The 23317-nt window shown below is 42.6% G+C and overlaps 1 protein-coding gene across 1 annotated transcript in view; it reads right to left on the bottom strand.

Annotated features, from left to right (window-relative positions):
• cacna1g (calcium channel, voltage-dependent, T type, alpha 1G subunit) overlaps nt 1-23317 on the bottom strand; it is a gene marked incomplete at both ends in the record, with an annotated part of 252992 nt that overhangs the window by 44283 nt on the left and 185392 nt on the right. Inside the window, 2 exon segments of the mRNA XM_084141330.1 lie at nt 12687-12871; nt 14545-14613. Of these exon segments, the coding sequence (XP_083997456.1) occupies nt 12687-12871; nt 14545-14613 (254 nt within the window).

Genomic DNA, 23317 nt, shown 5'->3' with positions numbered 1-23317 from the left:
CTTAAGCAGGGGGAAACGTCTGGCAATGCAGGATTTGAGTCCCTGGCGGAGTAGTGTGTTACTGATGGTAGGCTTTGTTACTTTGGTCCCAGCTCTCTGCAGGTCATTCACTAGGTCCCCCCGTGTGGTTCTGGGATTTTTGCTCACCGTTCTTGTGATCATTTTGACCCCACGGGGTGAGATCTTGCGTGGAGCCCCAGATCGAGGGAGATTATCAGTGGTCTTGTATGTCTTCCATTTCCTAATAATTGCTCCCACAGTTGATTTCTTCAAACCAAGCTGCTTACCTATTGCAGATTCAGTCTTCCCAGCCTGGTGCAGGTCTACAATTTTGTTTCTGGTGTCCTTTGACAGCTCTTTGGTCTTGACCATAGTGGAGTTTGGAGTGTGACTGTTTGAGGTTGTGGACAGGTGTCTTTTATACTGATAACACGTTCAAACAGGTGCCATTAATACAGGTAACGAGTGGAGGACAGCGGAGCCTCTTAAAGAAGAAGTTACAGGTCTGTGAGAGCCAGAAATCTTGCTTGTTTGTAGGTGACCAAATACTTATTTTCCACCATAATTTGCAAATAAATTCATTAAAAATCCTACAATGTGATTTTCTGGAAAAAAAATTCTCTATTTTTCTGTCATAGTTGACGTGTACCTATGATGAAAATGACAGGCCTCTCTCATCTTTTTAAGTGGGAGAACTTGCACAATTGGTGGCTGACTAAATACTTTTTTTCCCCACTGTACATATTTTGTCTTGCCCGTTCTCCCTCAGAATGGCACACATGCACAATCCATGTCTCAATTGTCTAAAGGCTGTATTTGGCTGTATTTACCTGGTCAGTCTATGTCATGGAAAGATCAGGTGTTCACTTTAGTGTATATAAAACATTATATATTATTACACCTCCACAGCTACACAACAATTTGATTATTACACCTCCACAGCTACACAACAATCTGATTATTACACCTCCACAGCTACACAACAATCTGATTATTACACCTCCACAGCTACACAACAATCTGATTATTACACCTCCACAGCTACACAACAATCTGATTATTACACCTCCACAGCTACACAACAATCTGATTATTACACCTCCACAGCTACACAACAATCTGATTATTACACCTCCACAGCTACACAACAATCTGATTATTACACCTCCACAGCTACACAACAATCTGATTATTACACCTCCACAGCTACACAACAATCTGATTATTATACTTCCACAGCTACACAACAATCAGAGGAGATTGTGTTTGCGAGAAAGTCCAGAGACAGAAAGAGAGAGAGAGAGAGAGAGAGAGAGAGAGAGAGAGAGAGAGAGAGAGAGAGAGAGAGAGAGAGAGAGAGAGAGAGAGAGAGAGAGAGAGAGAGAGAGAGAGAGAGAGAGAGAGAGAGAGGGAGGAAACATGAGAGAGCAAGGGAGAAACGGCAAGAAATTCAGCGAGTCCGCAGAGGATAGAAACTTGTCATCTTTGTTTGTACAGTTAAGTAGGGTCTCGTCTCTCCTACCGTTCCCATGTCCTTGCTTATGTATCTAGCACAGTCAATCATGAATGTTTCTTCCCTCATTGTTTTCTAAGTCTGCATATAAAAGCTGTGATTTCTGCTCATGACACTCAAGACGCATCGTCTTTGGAACAAAAACATAGTTAGGGTATAGTCAAAGTGCTTGTTAGGGAGAGCCATGTATTTTATGACAAGTCAATACACACTGATGGTTATCGCAAGGACATACACCGAGCAAGACTCTTTCAATAATGTCTATTCATATGGAGAGAGAGAGAAGGAAAAAGTGAGAGTGAGAGAAAATCCCATTATCCAGGGCTATTCATACATAGTCATGTTGTCATCTTCATTTGGAACGTCACAAAAAGCCACAACGAGCGCTTGTGGAGCGGCCGCCACACCTGCACTTTTCCTGTTTTCCCTCCCTCCCACGCTTGGAAGAAAGATGATAACAAGTAAAGCAATAAACGAGACGCTCATTCCCGAGCAGAGAACGACTGTGATTAAACGACTCCGAGCAAGGGATTGATGATGAAGGGGGAAGGAGAGATGGACAGAACGAGAGATGGATGGAGGGATGGATAAAGGGAGGTACTTTAGAGATGGAGGGAGAGGGGGAGGGAGAGATGGACAGAACGAGAGATGGATGGAGGGATGGATAGAGGGAGGTACTTTAGAGATGGAGGGAGAGGGGGAGGGAGAGATGGACAGAACGAGAGATGGATGGAGGGATGGATAGAGGGAGGTACTTTAGAGATGGAGGGAGAGGGGGAGGGAGAGATGGACAGAACGAGAGATGGATGGAGGGATGGATAGAGGGAGGTACTTTAGAGATGGAGGGAGAGGGGGAGGGAGAGATGGACAGAACGAGAGATGGATGGAGGGATGGATAGAGGGAGGTACTTTAGAGATGGAGGGAGAGGGGGAGGGAGAGATGGACAGAACGAGAGATGGATGGAGGGATGGATAGAGGGAGGTACTTTAGAGATGGAGGGAGAGGGGGAGGGAGAGATGGACAGAACGAGAGATGGATGGAGGGATGGATAGAGGGAGGTACTTTAGAGATGGAGGGAGAGGGGGAGGGAGAGATGGACAGAACGAGAGATGGATGGAGGGATGGATAGAGGGAGGTACTTTAGAGATGGAGGGAGAGGGGGAGGGAGAGATGGACCCTACCCTACCCCTGCATTACTTCTCCTCTCTCTCTCCTCCTCTTCTCTTTCTATGTCTCCTCCCGTTCTCTCCAGATATGAAACATACCTTTCAATTTCACTCTGGTATTATATTCACTATGAAATTACCAGCACTTAGGTTTCTTACTGTGTTTGTGTCTTTTCCACTGGCTGAGTTTGAATCCACTCATTGTGAGACACTCTTCTGGATGAAATCATCAGTTAAGTGACTGGGATGTAAAATGCACATTTGAACCACATGAGTCAGGGAGTCATGCAGACACCTATGTTTGGAGGCTGTTTTCATTAATGTGGGAGTTAACGAGGCGTCCAGTCATGGGGCGAGGGGTACGAGGATAGAACCCCCCAGATAATTACATCACCTACTGGGAGAGACGGATGAGCCAAAACACACAGCTGACAGGGTTAACCGAGAGGGAAGACAGAGAGGATACATCAATAAACAACGTGGCTAACACTCCTGACCCCTGCCACCCTGGCATTTTGGAACAGTCTATCTTCCCTCTGGTTGCAGCTAGTTGTGAGAGAGCTAAGTTGACATAAGGTGACTTAAGGAGAAATAAAGGGGATGTAAGGTGACTTAAAGGGGACATTTAGGTGCTAACAACAGGATTCCCCGTGGTGAAGCCTGAACTGAGGTCACAGTCTTGATGGATGAACAGAGCAGTGTGTATGTGCCGCTTTAAACAAAGACACACACACACACTCCTCTCTGCTTCTGTAAAATGGCATCATTAATATCCCTAATGAGGAAAACCAACACACACACCTGCAGACAGAGACACAAATACACACACATGCACACACACATGCACTGGTATCTGGGACAATGTGAGTAGTTGGAGTAGAGTGTAGGATCTTTGTTTTCTTCTCTTCTTCTCTTTCCTGTCTTCCCTACTTCAGCATATCCTGTAAGCAGAGTGTTTCGAACAGAAACGTCACTGAGGATGGATGAATGGATAAAAAGAGGAGTAAAGAGGAACAGGGACTCTTACTCACTGGCCGTAATGTCACCTCAGTCAGAGATGTATATAATGTCTGCCTCTAAGTGTGTGTGTGTGTGTGTGAACCCTACACACTCCAGTGCTTGAGGGGAAAACACAGACCGATAACTCATGTTTAATTCACACACTCTTCCCCTCTCCTCTCCTGAAACCAAACTAAAGCCTCTGAACTGACAAACTGAAAATCACACAAATAAATCACACAAGTACAATTCCAATGCTCTAGTGGGTTGCTCTTCTCCCTTTTGCTTGTGTGATAGTTTGAATGTGAAAAGGAATTGATCTGCATACTTTTTAGCTATTAATGCTGCAGTGTTTTGTCAAGCGTTGATATTCTCCATTATTTAAATTTAGTCCTATGAGATGCTTGCCACACAAGCTCAGTTCAGAACACGTTAAGCCCTCGTTTTCAGAGCTCTCCTAGCGGCATAACTTTACCTCCCTGTCAAACTAACTGAACTTTCTCTGAGACGGCCTTCAGTACATCTATAGCTTTTGCTACAATATATCACAGAAACCCAGACCAGCATACTAATATTATGGCCTTTTCATGCTCCTCACCTCTCCTCAACTCTCCTCCCCTCCCCTCCCCTCTTCTCCTCTCTTCTCGTCCGAGCATTGGGGCAAATTAATACACTCTTAGAAAAAAGGGTCCAAAAGGGTTCTTCGGCTGTCCCCATAGGAGAACCCTGAGTGGCGCAGTGGTCTAAGGCACTGCATCGCAGTGCTAACTGTGCCACTAGAGATCCTGGTTCGAAGACTCATGGGACCGGGAGACTCATGGGCGGCGCACAATTCGTCCAGGGTAGGGGAGGGAATGGCCGGCAGGGATGTAGCTCAGTTGATAGAGCATGGCGTTTGCAACGCCAGGGTTGTGGGTTCGATTCCCACAGGGGGCCAGTTTAAAAAAAATATATATAAAATGTATTCACTAACTGTAAGTCGCTCTGGACCCAAAAGGGTTCTACCTGGAACCAAAAAGGGCTCTTCAAAGGGTTATCCTATGGGGACAGCCAAATAACCCTTTTAGGTTCTAGATAGCACCTTTTTTCTAAGAGTGTACTCTCAAAGGATATATTATTATTTTATTATTTCCTGATCGGAGAGATCAGCTGTAGCGTCAGCGGAACAGAGAGAACACCAGCTTAACGTTTTTCTCTCTTCGTTTCTTTATCCATCGCCCCTTCTCTCGCTCTCCCTCAATGTTGCTCTCTTTCTATCCTCTGTCTCTCTTGCGCACTCTTCCTGCCAGCTCCAAGTCAAGATCTTACTAAAGTGTTAAAACTGACAGAAAACTTGAATAAATACATTAACTACATATTCCTTTATGTGTGTAATTTCTTCTAATACCATTACAGTATACAGCAGCCATACCTTTCTCCAGACTTCAGTAAGGATTAGGTTAACACAACTCTAATAAAGAACTGTGCATTCTGAAAGTATTCAGACCCCTTCACTTTTTCCACATTTTGTTAAGTTACAGCCTTATTCTAAAATGAATTAAATTGTTTTTTTTCCTCATCAATCTACACATAATGACAATGCGAAAACAGGTTTGTCAGTGCATGTCAGAGCAAAAACCAAGCCATGAGGTCGAAGGAATTGTCTGTAGAGCTCAGAGACAGGATTGTGTCGAGGAACAGATCTTGGAAAGGGTATCAAATAATTTATGCAGCATTGAAGGTCCCCAAGAACACAGTGGCTTCCATCATGCTTAAATGGAAGAAGTTTGGAACCACCAAGACTCTTCCTAGAGCTGGCCGGCCGGCCAAACTGAGCAATCGGGGGAGAAGGGCCTTGGTCAGGGAGGTGACCAAGAACCCGATGGGCACTCTGACAGAGTTCCAAAGTTCCTCTGTGGAGATGGGAGAAACTTCCAGAAGGATAACCATCTCTGCAGCACTTCACCAATCAGGCCTTTATGGTAGAGTGGCCAGACGGAAGCCACTCCTCAGTAAAAGGCATATGACACTGTAGAACTCTCTAGATAAAAGGAATCTTGGTTTGGAGACAGGGATTGTAGATTCCATTTCACTAGAGGTCAGGGGTCATAATTGATAGGGGTCAGGTAGGAGATTGAAGTGGATATCCTCAGAGTTTTGTGGGTAAATTGGGAAGGAAAAATGAATATTTGATTTGTGTGCTCTTCCTGAGATGTTGATAAATATTTTAGTGCAGGCAAAGCCTCAAGAGCTTCACGAGAGGAGAGACACGAGGTAAGAGAAAAACACACACACACACACACACACTGAGCCGCACGACGACAAACACAAACACACACCGACAGGATTACTAAAAAATACAACTTTTACATTACCAAGTAGTTTACCAATAAAATGGTCTGACGGTAAGGTGGACATAAATATAGATAAGATCTTGCTAGCATGGAAAGGAAAATACCTGTCTATTTGTGGAAAAATCACCCTGATTAACTCTTTAGTTCTATCCCAGTTTACGTATTTGCTTATGGCCTTGCGACACTTTTTAAATTATATGAGCAAAAAGCAAGACAAAATTAAATGGGCCTATTTATATAATGAATATGAATTCGGCGGGCAGAAAGTATTAAATATTAAAGCATTAGACCTGTCATTAAAGGCTTCAGTCATTAAAAAGTTCCACGTAAATCCCAACTGGTTCTCTAGCAGATTAGTAAGAATGCTCTACCCAAAATTAAAATCAAATAATTGCACCATTACTGCAAAAATGGAAGAGGCAAGTGGAAGGGGGAAAAAGTAAGGAACTTGTATGTCGGCCCTGCATTAAAGACCAAAATTGGTTAAAGAAAATTGTGATAAATCAAAAAGCATACCAGTTTCATTTAAGGACCAAAAAATGTACAGCTGTGCCATATAGATTGCAAAATAGTTGGGAAGAGATTTTCGATGTACCGATTCCATGGCACATGTTTTATAAACTGATACACAAAACTACGCCGGATTCAAAACAAGTTTTTCAATTTCAATTATTTTACTAAATTACTGCAACCAATATAATGTTATTTATATGGGGGATACAATCTTCCCAGCTCTGCAGATTTAGCTGCAAAGAGACAGAATCATTCGATCATTTGTTTTGGTACTGTACATATGTACAGTGGGGAGAACAAGTATTTGATACACTGCCGATTTTGCAGGTTTTCCTACTTACAAAGCATGTAGAGGTCTATAATTTGTATCATAGGTACACTTCAACTGTGAGAGACAGAATCTAAAACAAAAATCCAGAAAATCACATTGTATGATTTTTAAGTAATGAATTTGCATTTTATTGCATGACATAAGTATTTGATACATCAGAAAGCAGAACTTAATATTTGGTACAGAAACCTTTGTTTGCAATTACAGAGATCATACGTTTCCTGACCAGGTTTGCACACACTGCAGCAGGGATTTTGGCCCACTCCTCCATACAGACCTTCTCCAGATCCTTCAGGTTTCAGGCTGTCGCTGGGCAATACGGACTTTCAGCTCCCTCCAAAGATTTTCTATTGGGTTCAGGTCTGGAGACTGGCTAGGCCACTCCAGGACCTTGAGATGCTTCTTACGGAGCCACTCCTAAATTGCCCTGGCTGTGTGTTTTGGTTCGTTGTCATGCTGGAAGACCCAGCCACGACCCATCTTCAATGCTCTTACTGAGGGAAGGAGGTTGTTGGCCAAGATCTCGCGATACATGGCCCAATCCATCCTCCCCTCAATACTGTGCAGTTGTCCTGTCCCCTTTGCAGAAAAGCATCACCAAAGAATGATGTTTCCACCTCCATGTTTCACGGTTGGGATGGTGTTCTTGGGGTTGTATTCATCCTTCTTCTTCCTCCAAACACGGCGAGTGGAATTTAGACCAAAAAGCTCTATTTTAGTCTCATCAGACCACATGACCTTCTCCCATTCCTCCTCTGGATCATCCAGATGGTCATTGGCAAACTTCAGACGGGCCTGGACATGCGCTGGCTTGAGCAGGGGGACCTTGCGTGCGCTGCAGGATTTTAATCCATGACAGCGTAGTGTGTTACTAATGGTTTTCTTTGAGACTGTGGTCCCAGCTCTCTTCAGGTCATTGACCAGGTCCTGCCGTGTAGTTCTGGGCTGATCCCTCACCTTCCTCATGATCATTGATGCCCCACGAGGTGAGATCTTGCATGGAGCCCCAGACCGAGGGTGATTGACCGTCATCTTGAACTTCTTCCATTTTCTAATAATTGCGGCAACAGTTGTTGCCTTCTCACCAAGCTGCTTGCCTATTGTCCTGTAGCCCATCCCAGCCTTGTGCAGCTCTTCAATTTTATCCCTGATGTCCTTACACAGCTCTCTGGTCTTGGCCATTGTGGAGAGGTTGGAGTCTGTTTGATTGAGTGTGTGGACAGGTGTCTTTTATACAGGTAACGAGTTCAAACAGGTGCAGTTAATAAAGGTCATGAGTGGAGAACAGGAGGGCTTCTTAAAGAAATACTAACAGGTCTGTGAGAGCCGGAATTCTTACTGGTTGGTAGGTGATCAAATACTTATGTCATGCAATAAAATGCAAATTAATTACTTAAAAATCATACAATGTGATTTTCTGGATTTTTGTTTTAGATTCCGTCTCTCACAGTTGAAGTGTACCTATGATACAAATTACAGACCTCTACATGCTTTGTAAGTAGGAAAACCTGCAAAATCGGCAGTGTATCAAATACTTGTTCTCCCCACTGTAGCTTGTTTTTGGTCGCAGGTTCCGGAATGGCTGAAGAATTGCAACATTTACCTGGAGGTAATTCTGCAAATAGCACTGCTGGGTGATTTGAAAAGTAAAAGTCAATCGATCAATAATATAATAATACTCTTAGCAAAAATGTTTATCTTTAATTGACAATCTTTAGAAACTATGAGAATATAAAGTTTCAGAACTTTTGTGGAAGATCACAGCACAGTTAACAAATACATGGCAAATAGAAATCAAAACTGGATGGCCTTCAGAGATAGATGGGAGGGGTTGAGGGTAGCTGAAGGATGGGAATAAAAACAAACAAAAGAGAACTATTGTAAAATATACTGTGTCCGTAAAATGTATATAGTATGTATAAGCTGGAAGTAGAAGCCTAAATGTTGTTCTCCATTAGTTTACTCCAATTAGGGGAGGGGTGGTAGGGTTAGGGGAAAATAATACAGGAAAATATACAATACCAGTCAAAAGTTTGGACACACCTACTCATTCAAGGGTTTTACTATATTTTTACTATTTTTTACATTGTAGAATAATAGTGAAGACATCAAAATATATTTTATATTTGTTTGCCTTGATGACAGCTTCCACACTCTTGGCATTCTCTCAACCAGCTTCATGAGGTAGTCACCTGGAATGCATTTCAATTAACAGGTGTGCCTTGTTAAAAGTACATTTGTGGAATTTCTTTCCTTCGTAATGTGTTTGAGCAATCAGTTGTGTTGTGACAAGTTAGGGATGGTATACAGAAGATAGCCCTATTTGGTAAAATATCATGTCCATATTATGGCAAGAACAACTCAAATAAGCAAATAGAAACAACAGTCCATCATTACTTTAAGACATGAAGGTCAGTCAATGCGGAACATTTCAAGAACTTTTAAAGTTTCTTCAAGTGCGGTCACAAAAACCATCAAGCGCTATGATGAAACTGGCTCTCATGAGGACTACCACAGGAAAGGAAGACCCAGAGTTACCTCTGCTGAAGAGGATAAGTTCGGCAATTAACTGCACCTCAGACTGCAGCCCAAATAAATGCTTCACAGAGTTCAAGTAACAGACACATCTCAACATCAACTGTTCAGAGGAGACTGTGTGAATGAGGCCTTCATGGTCGAATTGTTGCAAAGAAACCACTACTAAAGGACACCAATAAGAAGAAGAGACTTGCTTGTGCCAAGAAACACGAGCAATGGACATTAGACCGGTGAAATTTGTCCTTTGGTCTGATGAGTCCAAATTTGAGATTTATGGTTCCGACCGCCGTGTCTTTGTGAGACGCAGAGTAGATGAACGGATTATCTCCGCATGTGTGGTTCCCACCGTGAAGCATGGAGGAGGAGGTGTGATGGTGTGGGGGTGCTTTGCTAGTGACACTGTTGGTGATTTATTTAGAATTCAAGTCACACTTAACCAGCATGGCTACAACAGCATTCTGCAGCGATACGCCATCCCATCTGGTTTGCGCTTAGTGGGACTAACATTTGTTTTCAACAGGACAATGACCCAAAACACACCTCCAGGCTGTGTAAGGGCTATTTGACCAAGAAGGAGAGTGATGGAGTGCTACATCAGATGACCTGGCCTCCACAATCACCCGACCTCAACCAAATTGAGATGGTTTGGGATGAGTTGGACTGCAGAGTGAAGGAAAAGCAGCCAACAAGTGCTCAGCATATGTGGGAACTACTTCAAGACTGTTGGAAAAGCATTCCTCATTAAGCTGGTTGAGAGAATGCCAAGAGCGTGCAAAGCTGTCATCAAGACAAAGGGTGGCTACTTTGAAGAATCTCAAATATAAAATATATGTTGATTTGTTTAATATGATTCCATATGTGTTATTTCATTGTTTTGATGTCTTCACTATTATTCTACAATGTAGAAAATAGTAAAAATAAAGAAAAACCCTTGAATGAGTAGGTGTGTCCAAACTTTTGACTGGTAATGTATATATTTACAAAAAAAGGTATATGGGGGATTGTAAATGATGCAGACAATTACATTGATGGAAGCCACAATCTATCTGTAATATTAAAGCTGATCTACCACCTTAGAAAAAAACGACACACACACTGACAGGGCATGTATCATTCAGACATCTGAGGGATATGGGAGGTGAAACCTTCTCAGAAACATTGATGCATCTTCCCTTTCACACACACACACACACACACACACACACACACACACACCAACATGCACAACACACACACACTACTCTTTGGGGCGTCGTGAACCATTCTCAGAGGAAGAAAACACAGCAAGACACAGCTACAGAAAGTTAAAGTCAGAGTTTTTTCTATTTTATTCCCAACCACGGCTTAAAACCACACACTACCATTCAACATGTACATGTTTTAAGTAGCTTTAACTGCTGCAGTTCTCCTAGTGTCTGGGAGATATTAGGATGGAACGATATTGGCAAAAAATCTAATTTGTAATCAGATTACAATATTTTTGCTGGTAACATAATGGATTACAGTTACAGTGTTTTTGTAATCTGTTACTTGCCAACACTGTATGCGGAAAAAGGACCCATAATGACTAAAATAACCCTTTGAGCCCTTCAATGGTTCTTTGCTGTTCACAAAAGGGTTCTTTGCTCTTTAGTAATAATTTGAATGTAGGGGCTAATATTTTGCGGCATGGTTTGCTCACGGCTCTTTTTGTGCAACCGTGAGTGAGAGTGTCATTCCAGTTGATCTAATCTGTTGTATTGTGTCATTACATCTTATATATGACTATGGCCAGTGACGGTGTCTTGTGAAATATTTATGTATGGCCTTGTGTCAATTGAGAACGGTGTCTTGTGAAATATTTATGTATGGCCTTGTGTCAATTGAGAACGGTAGACTAAGTCAGCGGTTCTCAATTCTCTCATCAGGGACCCCCAGCTGTTCCAGAGCTAGCACACCTAATTCAACTTGTCAGTTAAAACAATAATAACACCTATGGAATTTTAACAATATAATATTCCTAACCAGAATAAAAAACCCTGTAGGTTTCTTCAAAAGGATCTACAAAGCATCTTTGAGATTGAGACATGTTCTTTATAGAACCGTTCTCCATAAAGGTTCTATAAAGAACCATAAAAAAGTGTTCTATATAGCACCTAAAAGGGTTGTAACCATAGCAGAACCCTTTTTTGGTGTTATATAGAACCTTTTTTTATGGTTCTTTATAGAACCCTAAAACTCAACTCTGGACCTCAAAGCCAGTTCTACTGCATTTTTGTATTGTTCCCCTCTAATCATGGACTGATTTAGACCTGGGACACCAGGTGCTTGCAATTAATTATCAGGTAGAACAGAAAACACACAGGTCCCGGACCTCGTAGGGTAAGAGTTGAATACCCCTCTTATAGAACCTTAGGAAAGTTTTTTTTATAGCACCATAAAGGCTCCATTTAGACCTTCAAAAAAAGGTTATATAAAGCACCAAAAAGGAATCTGCTATGGTTACAAGCCAAATAACCCTTATTTGGTATTATATATAACCTTTTTTTTGTGTGTAGTGGATAGACCATATGGTTCAAGAAAATAGCCTAATTAATGAAAAAAACATCTCATCCACAATGGCATTATTTTAAATGAACTCTGTAACTCATCCAACAATTTACTTTTTTCACCACTGCCACCAGTTTGGCATCAAAACATTCACAACAAAGACCTATTGACATAATAAAATAAATACAACTGTGTAAAAAATATCAAGGATATTTCAGGCAGAAACCCTCATACTAAACACCAATGGTATTCACTAAGTTGATGGGTTATATTTAGCATAATGATTTATAGCTTTGTCATTACATTTTGTATGTTAAAATCACCTTATTTTATGATTTTATATATTTAACCAGTAACCCTAGTGGGAAGCAGCCACAAGAGTAGAAATTTAAAAAATGAAATAAACTATAAAAACGGACGTTACACACGACTGAGATACATTACAAATATTACATGCGATATGGAGCTCTTGCAATATGGATATTGTACATGTCAATATTGCGATTTCGATGTGAATTTGATTAATTGCGCAGGCCTAAGCGATACAGTATGTGAAGTTAGTACAGTATACGGTATCTGGGGAAAGTCTCACACACTGTTGGCTGGTAGATGTATTGTGCTGTTTTGGGAACAGGTCTTTTGTGGTATTGTGAGGAAGTGCGTATATGTGTTTGTGTGTGTGTGTGTGTGTGTGTGTGTGTGTGTGTGAGTGAGTGTATATGCGTGTTTGTGTTTGTGTGGGTCCGCTGTTTGTATAACTCACCGTAGTGGCCTGAGCGTCCGTAGTAAGCGCAGCACTCTGAGCATGCCCAGTATCTTAGGGCTGCTGTTTGATACCAATGAGACCAGGATATCTATGGCTGAGATCATCACTAAAATCCCATCTAGAATGTTCCAGCTGCTCCTCAGGTAGGCCTTATCACCTAATAACCAGCCCAGTGCAGCCACCTGAGAATACACACAGACACTTGGTTAACAACATACATGCTACACACTTACATTCACATACAAACAAAGACAGTAATGCACACGCATATACACAAACACACATAGTCAAAGCAGTCAAGCAGAGAGGCACCTCTAGAGTTGTGCTAAGTAAATTAGGCCAAGCCAAGGGAGATACAAACTTTTGTCGTTGAAGACTTTTCTTCTCTCTGTATTTCAATCTACAAAAATGACTGAGACATAACAATAACCCATAGAAACTGCATCTCAACTAGGCAGCCGGATGGCTTCATTTGCATATGTTGTGCCTCGTCAGAGCGTTAAGGCATGAATCTATATATAACCAGGCAGTATCAAAGAGAATGATCAAACCCCTGATGAACAAAGACGTGTCGAGGTTACAAAGCCTTTGGTTCCTATGCCCCTGTCAGTTTCCCCCAGACATCTGACTTTCTGTGTGTGACGTTAATTAACCTCCCCCGAGCCCCATTATTCCTGGGCATGATTTCCATTTTGTGTGTCTGCCCACAACGTGTGTGCGTGCGTGTGTGTGAGCCCTGTCATTGAGTTGGGCACCAGAATAGAAATTGAGGTCTTAGTGAGTGACACCTGTGAACTTTCTCTAGCCCTCACCCTTCCTCACCCCTCCCTAACACTGCCACAAGCCTCTATACGTAGACATGACCCTCCATTCAAAGCCAGGCCATTTGAATATCGGCTAGACAATCCTTTCCTTAGTATTATTAACAGGTGTCTCTCTCTCTTTGTGTGTGTGTATGTGTGTGTGCAAGCATTCACTCCCATTTGTGTGAGTGTGTGTTTGAGGCTTACCGAGGTATCACACTGAAAACCGGTTTTCTTAAAGGTTTTGTGTCTGTCTTAATGAGAGTGAAACAGTAGAGCTGAAGATCAATCATTTGGAGGTGGGCCGTGTCTTAATGTATTTCTGTCATCTTAGCTATCTAACGTACTTCAGGTACTTCAGGTATTTCAGGTACTTCAGGTACTTCAGGTATTTCAGGTACTTCAGGTACTTCAGGTATTTCAGGTACTTCAGGTACTTCAGGTATTTCAGGTACTTCAGGTATTTCAGGTACTTCAGGTATTTCAGGTACTTCAGGTATTTCAGGTACTTCAGGTACTTCAGGTACTTCAGGTACTCCAGGAACTTCAGGTATTTCAGGTACTTCAGGTACTTTGTTAGGCTCTATTTTCTCATCTCACTCTAAATGGTGACCGTTATGAAACACTGAAATGGTACTTCCGTTCCCCTCCCCCTTCTCGCTTTCTTTCTATTTCTTCAAATAAGCTTTGGGGCAGAATGAACACAGAAACCACTGATGGATATGAGGCTTACAAGAAGTCCTAATAGGAGTAGGATAAAGTTTACCACGAGACACTGATCTAAGGTCAGTTTGGCATTTTTTCACTCTTACTGTAAAGATTAGGATTCGGGTAAAATAAGCTGATACTAGATTTGTGCTTACGGGCAACTTCTACGTAACATGTCCTGATATCAGCCAGAGAGCGTAGAGATTTAACCTGGCCATGTGGATTATACCAGACCTATGGAGGCCTTAACTATAGCCCTGAGGCACAGTTATCAGTGTGTCTTCCTGGGTAGGAGAGTGTGGGTTTACTCGCTGGTAGGGTCTGTCTCCGTGGTCCCCTCTTACCTTGACTGTCATCTCAGCCACGAAGATCGCTGTGAAGATGTAGTTGGATAAGGTGAGGAAGATGCGCTCCTGCAGAGAGAGAGAGACAAAGACAGAGAGAGAGATAGAGAGAGAAAGAAAGAAAGAAAGAGAGAGAGAGAGAGAGAGATAAAGACAGGAAGAGAAGAGAGGAAGAGAGAGAGAGAGAGTGAGGTCATGAGCAGATGAGCTCCTAAATCTTTCAGCATGTTTGTACAAAAATATTTGTATAAACATGTTTTTTTTACAAGGACATATACAGGATACTACCCTCCACAACATAACCTTCACTTCAAATCAAAACTCCAAACCTACACCCTGATTTTGGACAAAATTACCTGGAAGGATTCTGGAAGGATTGTTATTACCAAGGATTCTTACTGCTAAGGACTAACCAGTAAACTTTCTGACAATCCAGCAACCGGCAAAATAAGCACTACAGAAACCCAAAAATATCATCCAACCTGGAACTGAGTAAGTAATGTCCAGTCTGAAACTACTTTGAAAGCCTGGAATGAAAATAAAATTACAATAATCTCTAGATTTTTTACTTTATAAAGACTGAATGCTAAGTTAAAAGGCTACCAAGTTTGCTAGGAAAGAAAAGACCCGGCTGCAACATTAACTAGCACTGAAGTGTGAAGTGAGAGATGTGAAGTCCCTGTGCCCAACAATGGCAGCAGAGTTCCTCCCCCACCCAAATGCAGAGGCCTCTTTGGCCCAGTGCTCCATGGCTTCCCTCTGTGCAGAGGTCACCACAGTACCCCTTGGATATAAAAACTGACAAGGCACGGAAAGAGTACAAAGAGAAGCTCCTCATGGACAATCCAGAGACACTTTTTGCTGACTGCTACAAAAATGGGAACATAAGCAACCTAATGTTCCACACAGACAACCCCTGGGCATGGCACACAGCTATAAGAGCACACTACCCCTCTTTTAAGAGAGAGGGTATTGGCGGAGGGTGGAAAATCAAAATACTGGAAAACGAGGACCCTGAGACTGAGACAACCTCTGTCAACCTGTACAAGAATGGAACAGTGATGGTGCAAGGCAACTTACATTTCAAAAAGGACTTCCACAGAATCAAAGCGAGAGCACGACAGGAGAAGCTTTCTCTTGGTGACGACTACCCCACCCCGAGTGAGTCTGATCACACCTCTTCAAACTGTCATGCAGACAAGGATAGTCACCCCCCCCCAGCACTGAACACACCCAGGTCCCACAACTGCACTGCTCCTCCATCATTGAGAGGGATACATTCACAGAGCTGGAGAGAGACAAGGTGGAGCTCAGAGAGCTAGTACATACACTACAGACAGCACAGACACACAAAACAGACCAGCTCAACACCACCACCCCTACATTACCCAGAGGGCTGAAGGTGGAGATAGACGGCTGTCTGAGAGAGCTGGCTGCACTCCGGTCTGAGGTGAGAACTTAAGGAGGAGAGAGAGGAACACATGGCACAGCTAACAGCACTGCAGGAGGGGGTGAGACAGCTGAGGTGTGAGACAGCTGAAGTGGGACAATCAACCACTCATGAGAGAGCTAGCCATCCCCTCAGTGAAGCCAAAATAACAGCCCACATCAGACCTCGACCACAGCCTTAACACCACAGCAGAACAGACAAGGCAGGATACACCAACCCAGTAGACTCCCCCGTGAACTGCAAAAACTGTTTTTGCTTTGTCTTTATGGGGCATTGTGTGTAGATTGATGAGGAAAATGTTTTAATTCGATCCATTTTAGAATAAGGTTGTAACGTAACAAAATGTGGAAATATTCAAGGGGTATGAACACTTTCCAAATGCACTGTATATCCCCCCAATAGAATCCCCATACTTTAACGATGACAGCTTCTCCATCCTACAGGGGGAGATCAACCATTTCCAGGCCCAGGGACATGTACTAGTCTGTGATGACCTAAATTCCAGAACTGGACAAGAACCTGACACTCTTAACACACAGGGGGACAAACCCCTACCTGAAGGTGACAGCATTCCCTCAAAAATATGCCCCCCTAGACACAACTATGACAAAACAACCAACAAAAACAGGTCACAACTGCTGCAGGTCTGTCGCACGCTGGGTCTTTACATAATCAATGGTACAGTGGGGAGAACAAGTATTTGATACACTGCCGATTTTGCAGGTTTTCCTACTTACAAAGCATGTAGAGGTCTGTAATTTTTATCATAGGTACACTTCAACTGTGAGAGACGGAATCTAAAACAAAAATCCAGAAAATCACATTGTATGATTTTAAGTAATTAATTTGCATTTTATTGCATGACATAAGTATTTGATCACCTACCAACCAGTAAGAATTCCGGCTCTCACAGACCTGTTAGTTTTTCTTTAAGAAGCCCTCCTATTCTCCACTCATTACCTGTATTAACTGCACCTGTTTGAACTCGTTACCTGTATAAAAGACACCTGTCCACACACTCAATCAAACAGACTCCAACCTCTCCACAATGGCCAAGACCAGAGAGCTGTGTAAGGACATCAGGGATAAAAGTGTAGACCTACACAAGGCTGGGATGGGCTACAGGACAATAGGCAAGCAGCTTGGTGAGAAGGCAACAACTGTTGGCGCAATTATTAGAAAATGGAAGAAGTTCAAGATGACGGTCAATCATCCTCGGTCTGGGGCTCCATGCAAGATCTCACCTCGTGGGGCATCAATGATCATGAGGAAGGTGAGGGATCAGCCCAGAACTACACGGCAGGACCTGGTCAATGACCTGAAGAGAGCTGGGACCACAGTCTCAAAGAAAACCATTAGTAACACACTACGCCGTCATGGATTAAAATCCTGCAGCGCACGCAAGGTCCCCCTGCTCAAGCCAGAGCATGTCCAGGCCCGTCTGAAGTTTGCCAATGACCATCTGGATGATCCAGAGGAGGAATGGGAGAAGGTCATGTGGTCTGATGAGACAAAAATATAGCTTTTTGGTCTAAACTCCTCTCGCCGTGTTTGGAGGAAGAAGAAGGATGAGTACAACCCCAAGAACACCATCCCAACCGTGAAGCATGGATGTGGAAACGTCATTCTTTGGGGATGCTTTTCTGCAAAGGGGACAGGATGACTGCACCGTATTGAGGGGAAGATGGATGGGGCCATGTATCGCGAGATCTTGGCCAACAACCTCCTTCCCTCATTAAGAGCATTGAAGATGGGTCGTGGCTGGGTCTTCCAGCATGACAACGACCCGAAACACACAGCCAGGGCAACTAAGGAGTGGCTCCGTAAGAAGCATCTCAAGGTCCTGGGTGGCCTAGCCAGTCTCCAGACCTGAACCCAATAGAAAATCTTTGGAGGGAGCTGAATGTCCGTATTGCCCAGCGACAGCCCCGAAACCTGAAGGATCTGGAGGAGGTCTGTATGGAGGAGTGGGCCAAAATCCCTGCTGCAGTGTGTGCAAACCTGGTCAAGACCTACAGGAAACGTATGATCTCTGTAATTGCAAACAAAGGTTTCTGTACCAAATATTAAGTTCTGCTTTTCTGATGTATCAAATACTTTTGTCATGCAATAAAATGCAAATTAATTACTTAAAAATCATACAATGTGATTTTCTGGATTTTTGTTTTAGAATCCGTCTCTCACAGTTGAAGTGTACCTATGATAAAAATTACAGACCTCTATATGCTTTGTAAGTAGGAAAACCTGCAAAATCAGCAGTGTATCAAATACTTGTTCTCCCCACTGTATGCTTCGAGGGGACTCTTACGGTAGGTACACCTATAGCTAATCCCTTGGCAGTAGTACTGTAGATTACTGACCTCAACCCAGAGTCTCTCAGAGTGTTTACAGTCAGCCCACTGACACCCCTGTCAGATCACAGCAAAATCACAGTCTACTTGAACAGAGCAATACTCAATCAAGAGGTACCAAAGCCAAAGGAACTGCATAATATTATGAAATGCTATAGATGGAAGGAAAGTAGTGTAGAAACCTAAAAAAAAACAATTAGGCAACAACAAATTCAATCCCTTCTAGACAACCTCCTGGTCAAAATGTTTCACTGTAATAGTGAAGGTGTAAAATTAGCAGTAGAAAACCTAAAAAGTATATTTGACCTCTAAGCTTCCCTATCAAATCTAAAAATTTCAAGCAGACAACATAAGAAAAAGAACAACAATGACAAATTGTTTGATGAAGAATGCAAAACCTAAGAAAGAAATTGAGAAACCTATCCAACCAAAAACATAGAGACCCAGAAAACTTGAGCCTACGCCTTCACTATGGTGAATCACTAAAACAATACAGAAATACACTACGGAAAAAGAAGGAACAGCACGTCAGAAATCAGCTCAACGTAATTGAAGAATCCATAGAATCTAACCACTTCTGGGAAAATTGGAACACACTAAACAAACAACAACACAAAGAGTTATCTTTCCAAAACGGAGATGTATGGAAAGATCAAACAGCAAAAACATATACATGATCAAATACAAATCTTAGAATCAATTATTAAAGACTATCAGAACCCACTGGATTCTCCAATTACATTGAATGAACTACAGGACAGAATACAAACCCTCCAAACCAAAAAGGCCTGTGGTGTTGATAGTATCCTAAATTAAATGATAAAATATACAGACCACAAATTCCAATTGGCTATACTTAAACTTTTTAACTTCATCCTCAGCTCTGGCATCTTCCCCAATATTTGGAACCAAGGACTAATCACCCCAATCCACAAAAGTGGAGACAAAAAGCCCCCAATAACTACTGTGGGATATGCGTCAACAGCAACCTTGGGGAAATCCTCTGCATTATCATTAACAGCAGACTCGTACATTTCCTCAGTGGAAACAATGTACTGAGCAAATGTCAAATTGGCTTTTTACCAAATTACCATAGGACACACCACGTATTCACCCTGCACACCCTAATTGACAAACAAACAAACCAAAACAAAGGCAAAGTCTTCTCATGCTTTGTTGATTTCAAAAAGCTTTTGACTCAATTTGGCATGAGGGTCTGCTATACAAATTGATGGAAAGCGGTGTTGGGGAAAAAACATGCATCATAAAATACATGTACACAATCAAAAAGTGTGCGATTAAAAAAAAAACATTTATTTCCACAGGGCCGTGGGGTGAGATAGGGATGCAGCTTGAGCCCCACCCTCTTCAACATATATATCAACGAATTGGCGAGGGCACTAGAACAGTCTGCAGCACCCGGCCTCACCCTACTAGAATCTGAGGTCAAATGTCTACTGTTTGCTGATGATCTGGTGATTCTGTCCCCAACCAAGGAGGGCCTACAGCAGCACCTAGATATTCTGCACAGATCAGACCTGGGCCCTGACAGTAAATCTCAGTAAGACAAAAATAATGGTGTTCCAAAAAAGGTCCAGTTGCTCTAGAGCACACAAAAAACTATACGTACATCGGCCTAAACATCAGTGCCACAGGTAACTTCCACAAAGCTGTGAACAACCTGAGAGACAAGGCAAGAAGGGCCTTCTACGCCATCAAAAGGAACATAAAATTCGACATACCAACTAGGATTTGGCTAAAAATACTTGAATCAGTTATAGAACCCATTGCCCTTTATGGTTGTGAGGTCTGAGGTCTGCTCACCAACCAAGAATTCACAAAATGGGACAAACAACAAATTAAGACTCTGCATGCAGAATTCTGCAAATATATCCTCAGTGTACAACGTAAAACACCAAATAATGCATGCATTGCAGAATTAGGCCGATACCCGCAAATGATCAAAATCCAGAAAAGAAACGTTAAATTCTACAACCACCTAAAAGGAAGTGATTCCCAAACCTTCCATAAAAAAGCCATCACCTACAGAGAGATGAACCTGAAGGAGAGTCCCCTAAGCAAGCTGGTCCTGTGGCTCTGTTCAAAAACACAAACAGAGCCCCAGGACAGCAACACAATTAGACCCAACCAAATTATGAGAAAACAAAAATATAATTACTTGACACATTGGAAATAATTAACAAAAAAACGGAGCAAACTAGAATGCTATTTGTTCCTAAACAGAGAGTACACAGTGGTAGAATACCTGACCACTGTGACTGACCCAAAATTAAGGAAAGCTTTGACTATGTACAGAGTCAGTGAGCATAGCCTTGCTATTGAGAGAGGCCGCCGTAGGCAGACCTGCCTCTCAAGAGAAGACAGGCTATGTTCACACTGCCCACAAAATGAAGTAATAATATAATATGCCATTTAGCAGACACTTTTATCCAAAGCGACTTACAGTCACGTGCGCATACATTTTTACGTATGGGTGGTCCCGGGGATCGAACCCACTACCCTGGCGTTACAAGCGCCATGCTCTACCAATTGAGCTACAGAGGACCACAAGTGAAACTGAGCTGCACTTCCTAACCTCCTGCCAAATGTATGACCATATTAGAGCCAAATATTTCCCTCAGATTACACAGACCCACAAAGAATTTGAAAACAAATCCAATTTTGATAAACTCCCATATCTATTGGGTGAAATACCAGTGTGCCATCACAGCAGCAATATTTGTGACATGTTGCCACAAGAAAAGGGCAACCAGTGAAGAACAAACACCATTGTAAATACAACCCAGATGTATGCTTATTTATTTTCCCTTTTGTACTTTAACTATTTGCACATCGTTACAACACTGTACATAGCCATAATATGACATTTGAAATGTCTTTATTCCTTTGGTAATTTTGTGAGTGTAATGTTTACTGTTAATTTTTGATTGTTTATTTAACTTTGGTTTATTATCTATTTCAATTGCTTTGGCAATGTAAACATATGTTTCCCATGCCAATAAAGCCCTTTGAATTGAATTGATAGAGAGGTTATCATCGAGGAACTTGATTAGAACTTTCATAACATCATTCTTCAGCGTTGTCTCTGTGCTGCTGTGCTGTTTGTTGCTACTTGGCTACCTGCCAAACTTGTTGTTTATTCATTTTAATAACCATTTAATAAAAACTCTGCATTTAACAAATTTACCAACGTCTTAGTTTTTTCCTCGCTCAACTTTTTTCATTCAACTTTTTCACCCGGACGCTTTATCTGGACATGGTTCTACAGGACCTCCACCAGCCGAAAAATCTAAGTAGTAACATTAACGCTATACCATTTAATTGCAGTCGCTGTACTCATAATATACAGGAGAACTATCGCCTTATGGTGAGGATAGCCAAGTTTCAAGCCCAGCTTCAGATGCAATCATTAGGCAAGGGCAATTTAAGTGTAGGAGAGGTTGAAACAGCGTCGGTGCCACCAGTAAGTACAGATAGTAGTATACATCCCCCCGCACAGTCCCCACAGCCGGACAATTTTCTCAAGGCTTCTGGAAAGAAATGCTGTCAGCATGCTCAACCGGTGTCGCTCATTCACCCGATAGAAACGTTCAACCGGTTCTCCCCATTAAGCAGCGAGTCGGAGTCAAAGGCAGAGCCTTCTCAGGTCTCTTCTCCACCCGTTACGGGGTCTGAGCCGCCAAAGCCTCCCACCATTAGCTCTGACAAATTGAAAACCCTAGTCATTGGCGACTCCATTACCTGCAATATTTGACTTAAAAATAATCTTCCAGCGTTCATACTGTTTACCAGGGGGCAGGGCTACCAACGTAAAGGCTAACACTGGCGAGTGTAGAGAGTATAGGGATATTGTTATCCATGTCGGAACCAACGATGTTAGGATGAGACAGTCAGAGGTCACCAAGCGCAACATAGCGTCAGTGTGTAAATTAGCTAGAAAGATGTGTCGGCATCGAGTAATTGTCTCTGGCCCCCTCCCAGTTAGGGGGAGTGATGAGCTCTATAGCAGAGTCTCACAACTAAATCGCTGGTTGAAAACTGTTTTCTGCCTCTCCCAAAAGATAGAATTTGTAGATAATTGGTCCTCTTTCTGGGACCCACCCACAAACAGGACCAAGCCTAACCTGCTGAGGAGTGACGGACTCCATAATAGCTGGAGGGGTACGCTCATCTTATCTATCAACATAGACGGGGCTCTAACTCCTCTAGCTCCACAATGAGACAGGGTGCAGGCCAGGCAGCAGGCTGTTAGCCAGCCTGCAAGCTTAGTGGAGTCTGCCACTAGCACAGTCAGTATAGTCAGCTCAGTTATCCCCATTGAGACAGTGTCTGTGCCTCAATCTAGGTTGTGGAAAACTAAACATGGTGGTGTTCACCTTAGCTATCTCACTGTAATAAAGACCTCCTCCATTCCTGTCATTATTGAAAGAGATTGTGATATCTCACATCTCAAAATAGGGCTACTTAATAATATGCCATTTAGCAGACGCTTTTATCCAAAGCGACTTACAGTCATGCGTGCATACATTTTTTGTGTATGGGTGGTCCCGGGGATCGAACCCACTACCTTGGCGTTACAAGCGCCGTGCTCTACCAGCTGAGCTACAGAGGACCACATAATGTTAGATCTCTCACTTCCAAGGCAGTCATAGTCAATTAACTAATCACTGATCATAACCTTGATGTGATGGACCTGACTGAATTTACTGTGTTAAATAAGTACTCTCCTCCTGGTTACACTAGTGACATTTTTTTCTCCCAATTTCAATGACGATCTTGTCTCATCGCTGCAACTCCGCAACGGGCTCGGGAGAGAAGAAGCTCGAGTAAGGCGTCCTCCGAAACATGACCCGCCAAACTGCGCTCCTTAACACCCGCCCGCTTAACCCGGAAGCCAGCTGCACCAATGTGTCAGAGGAAACACCGTTCAACTGACGACCGAAGTCAGCCT

Source organism: Coregonus lavaretus, assembly GCF_964263955.1.
Source record: "Coregonus lavaretus genome assembly, chromosome: 25".
Classification (NCBI taxonomy): domain Eukaryota; kingdom Metazoa; phylum Chordata; class Actinopteri; order Salmoniformes; family Salmonidae; genus Coregonus; species Coregonus lavaretus.
Note: the sequence above shows the minus strand (reverse complement) of the source record. Positions and strands in the feature narration are given on the sequence as shown.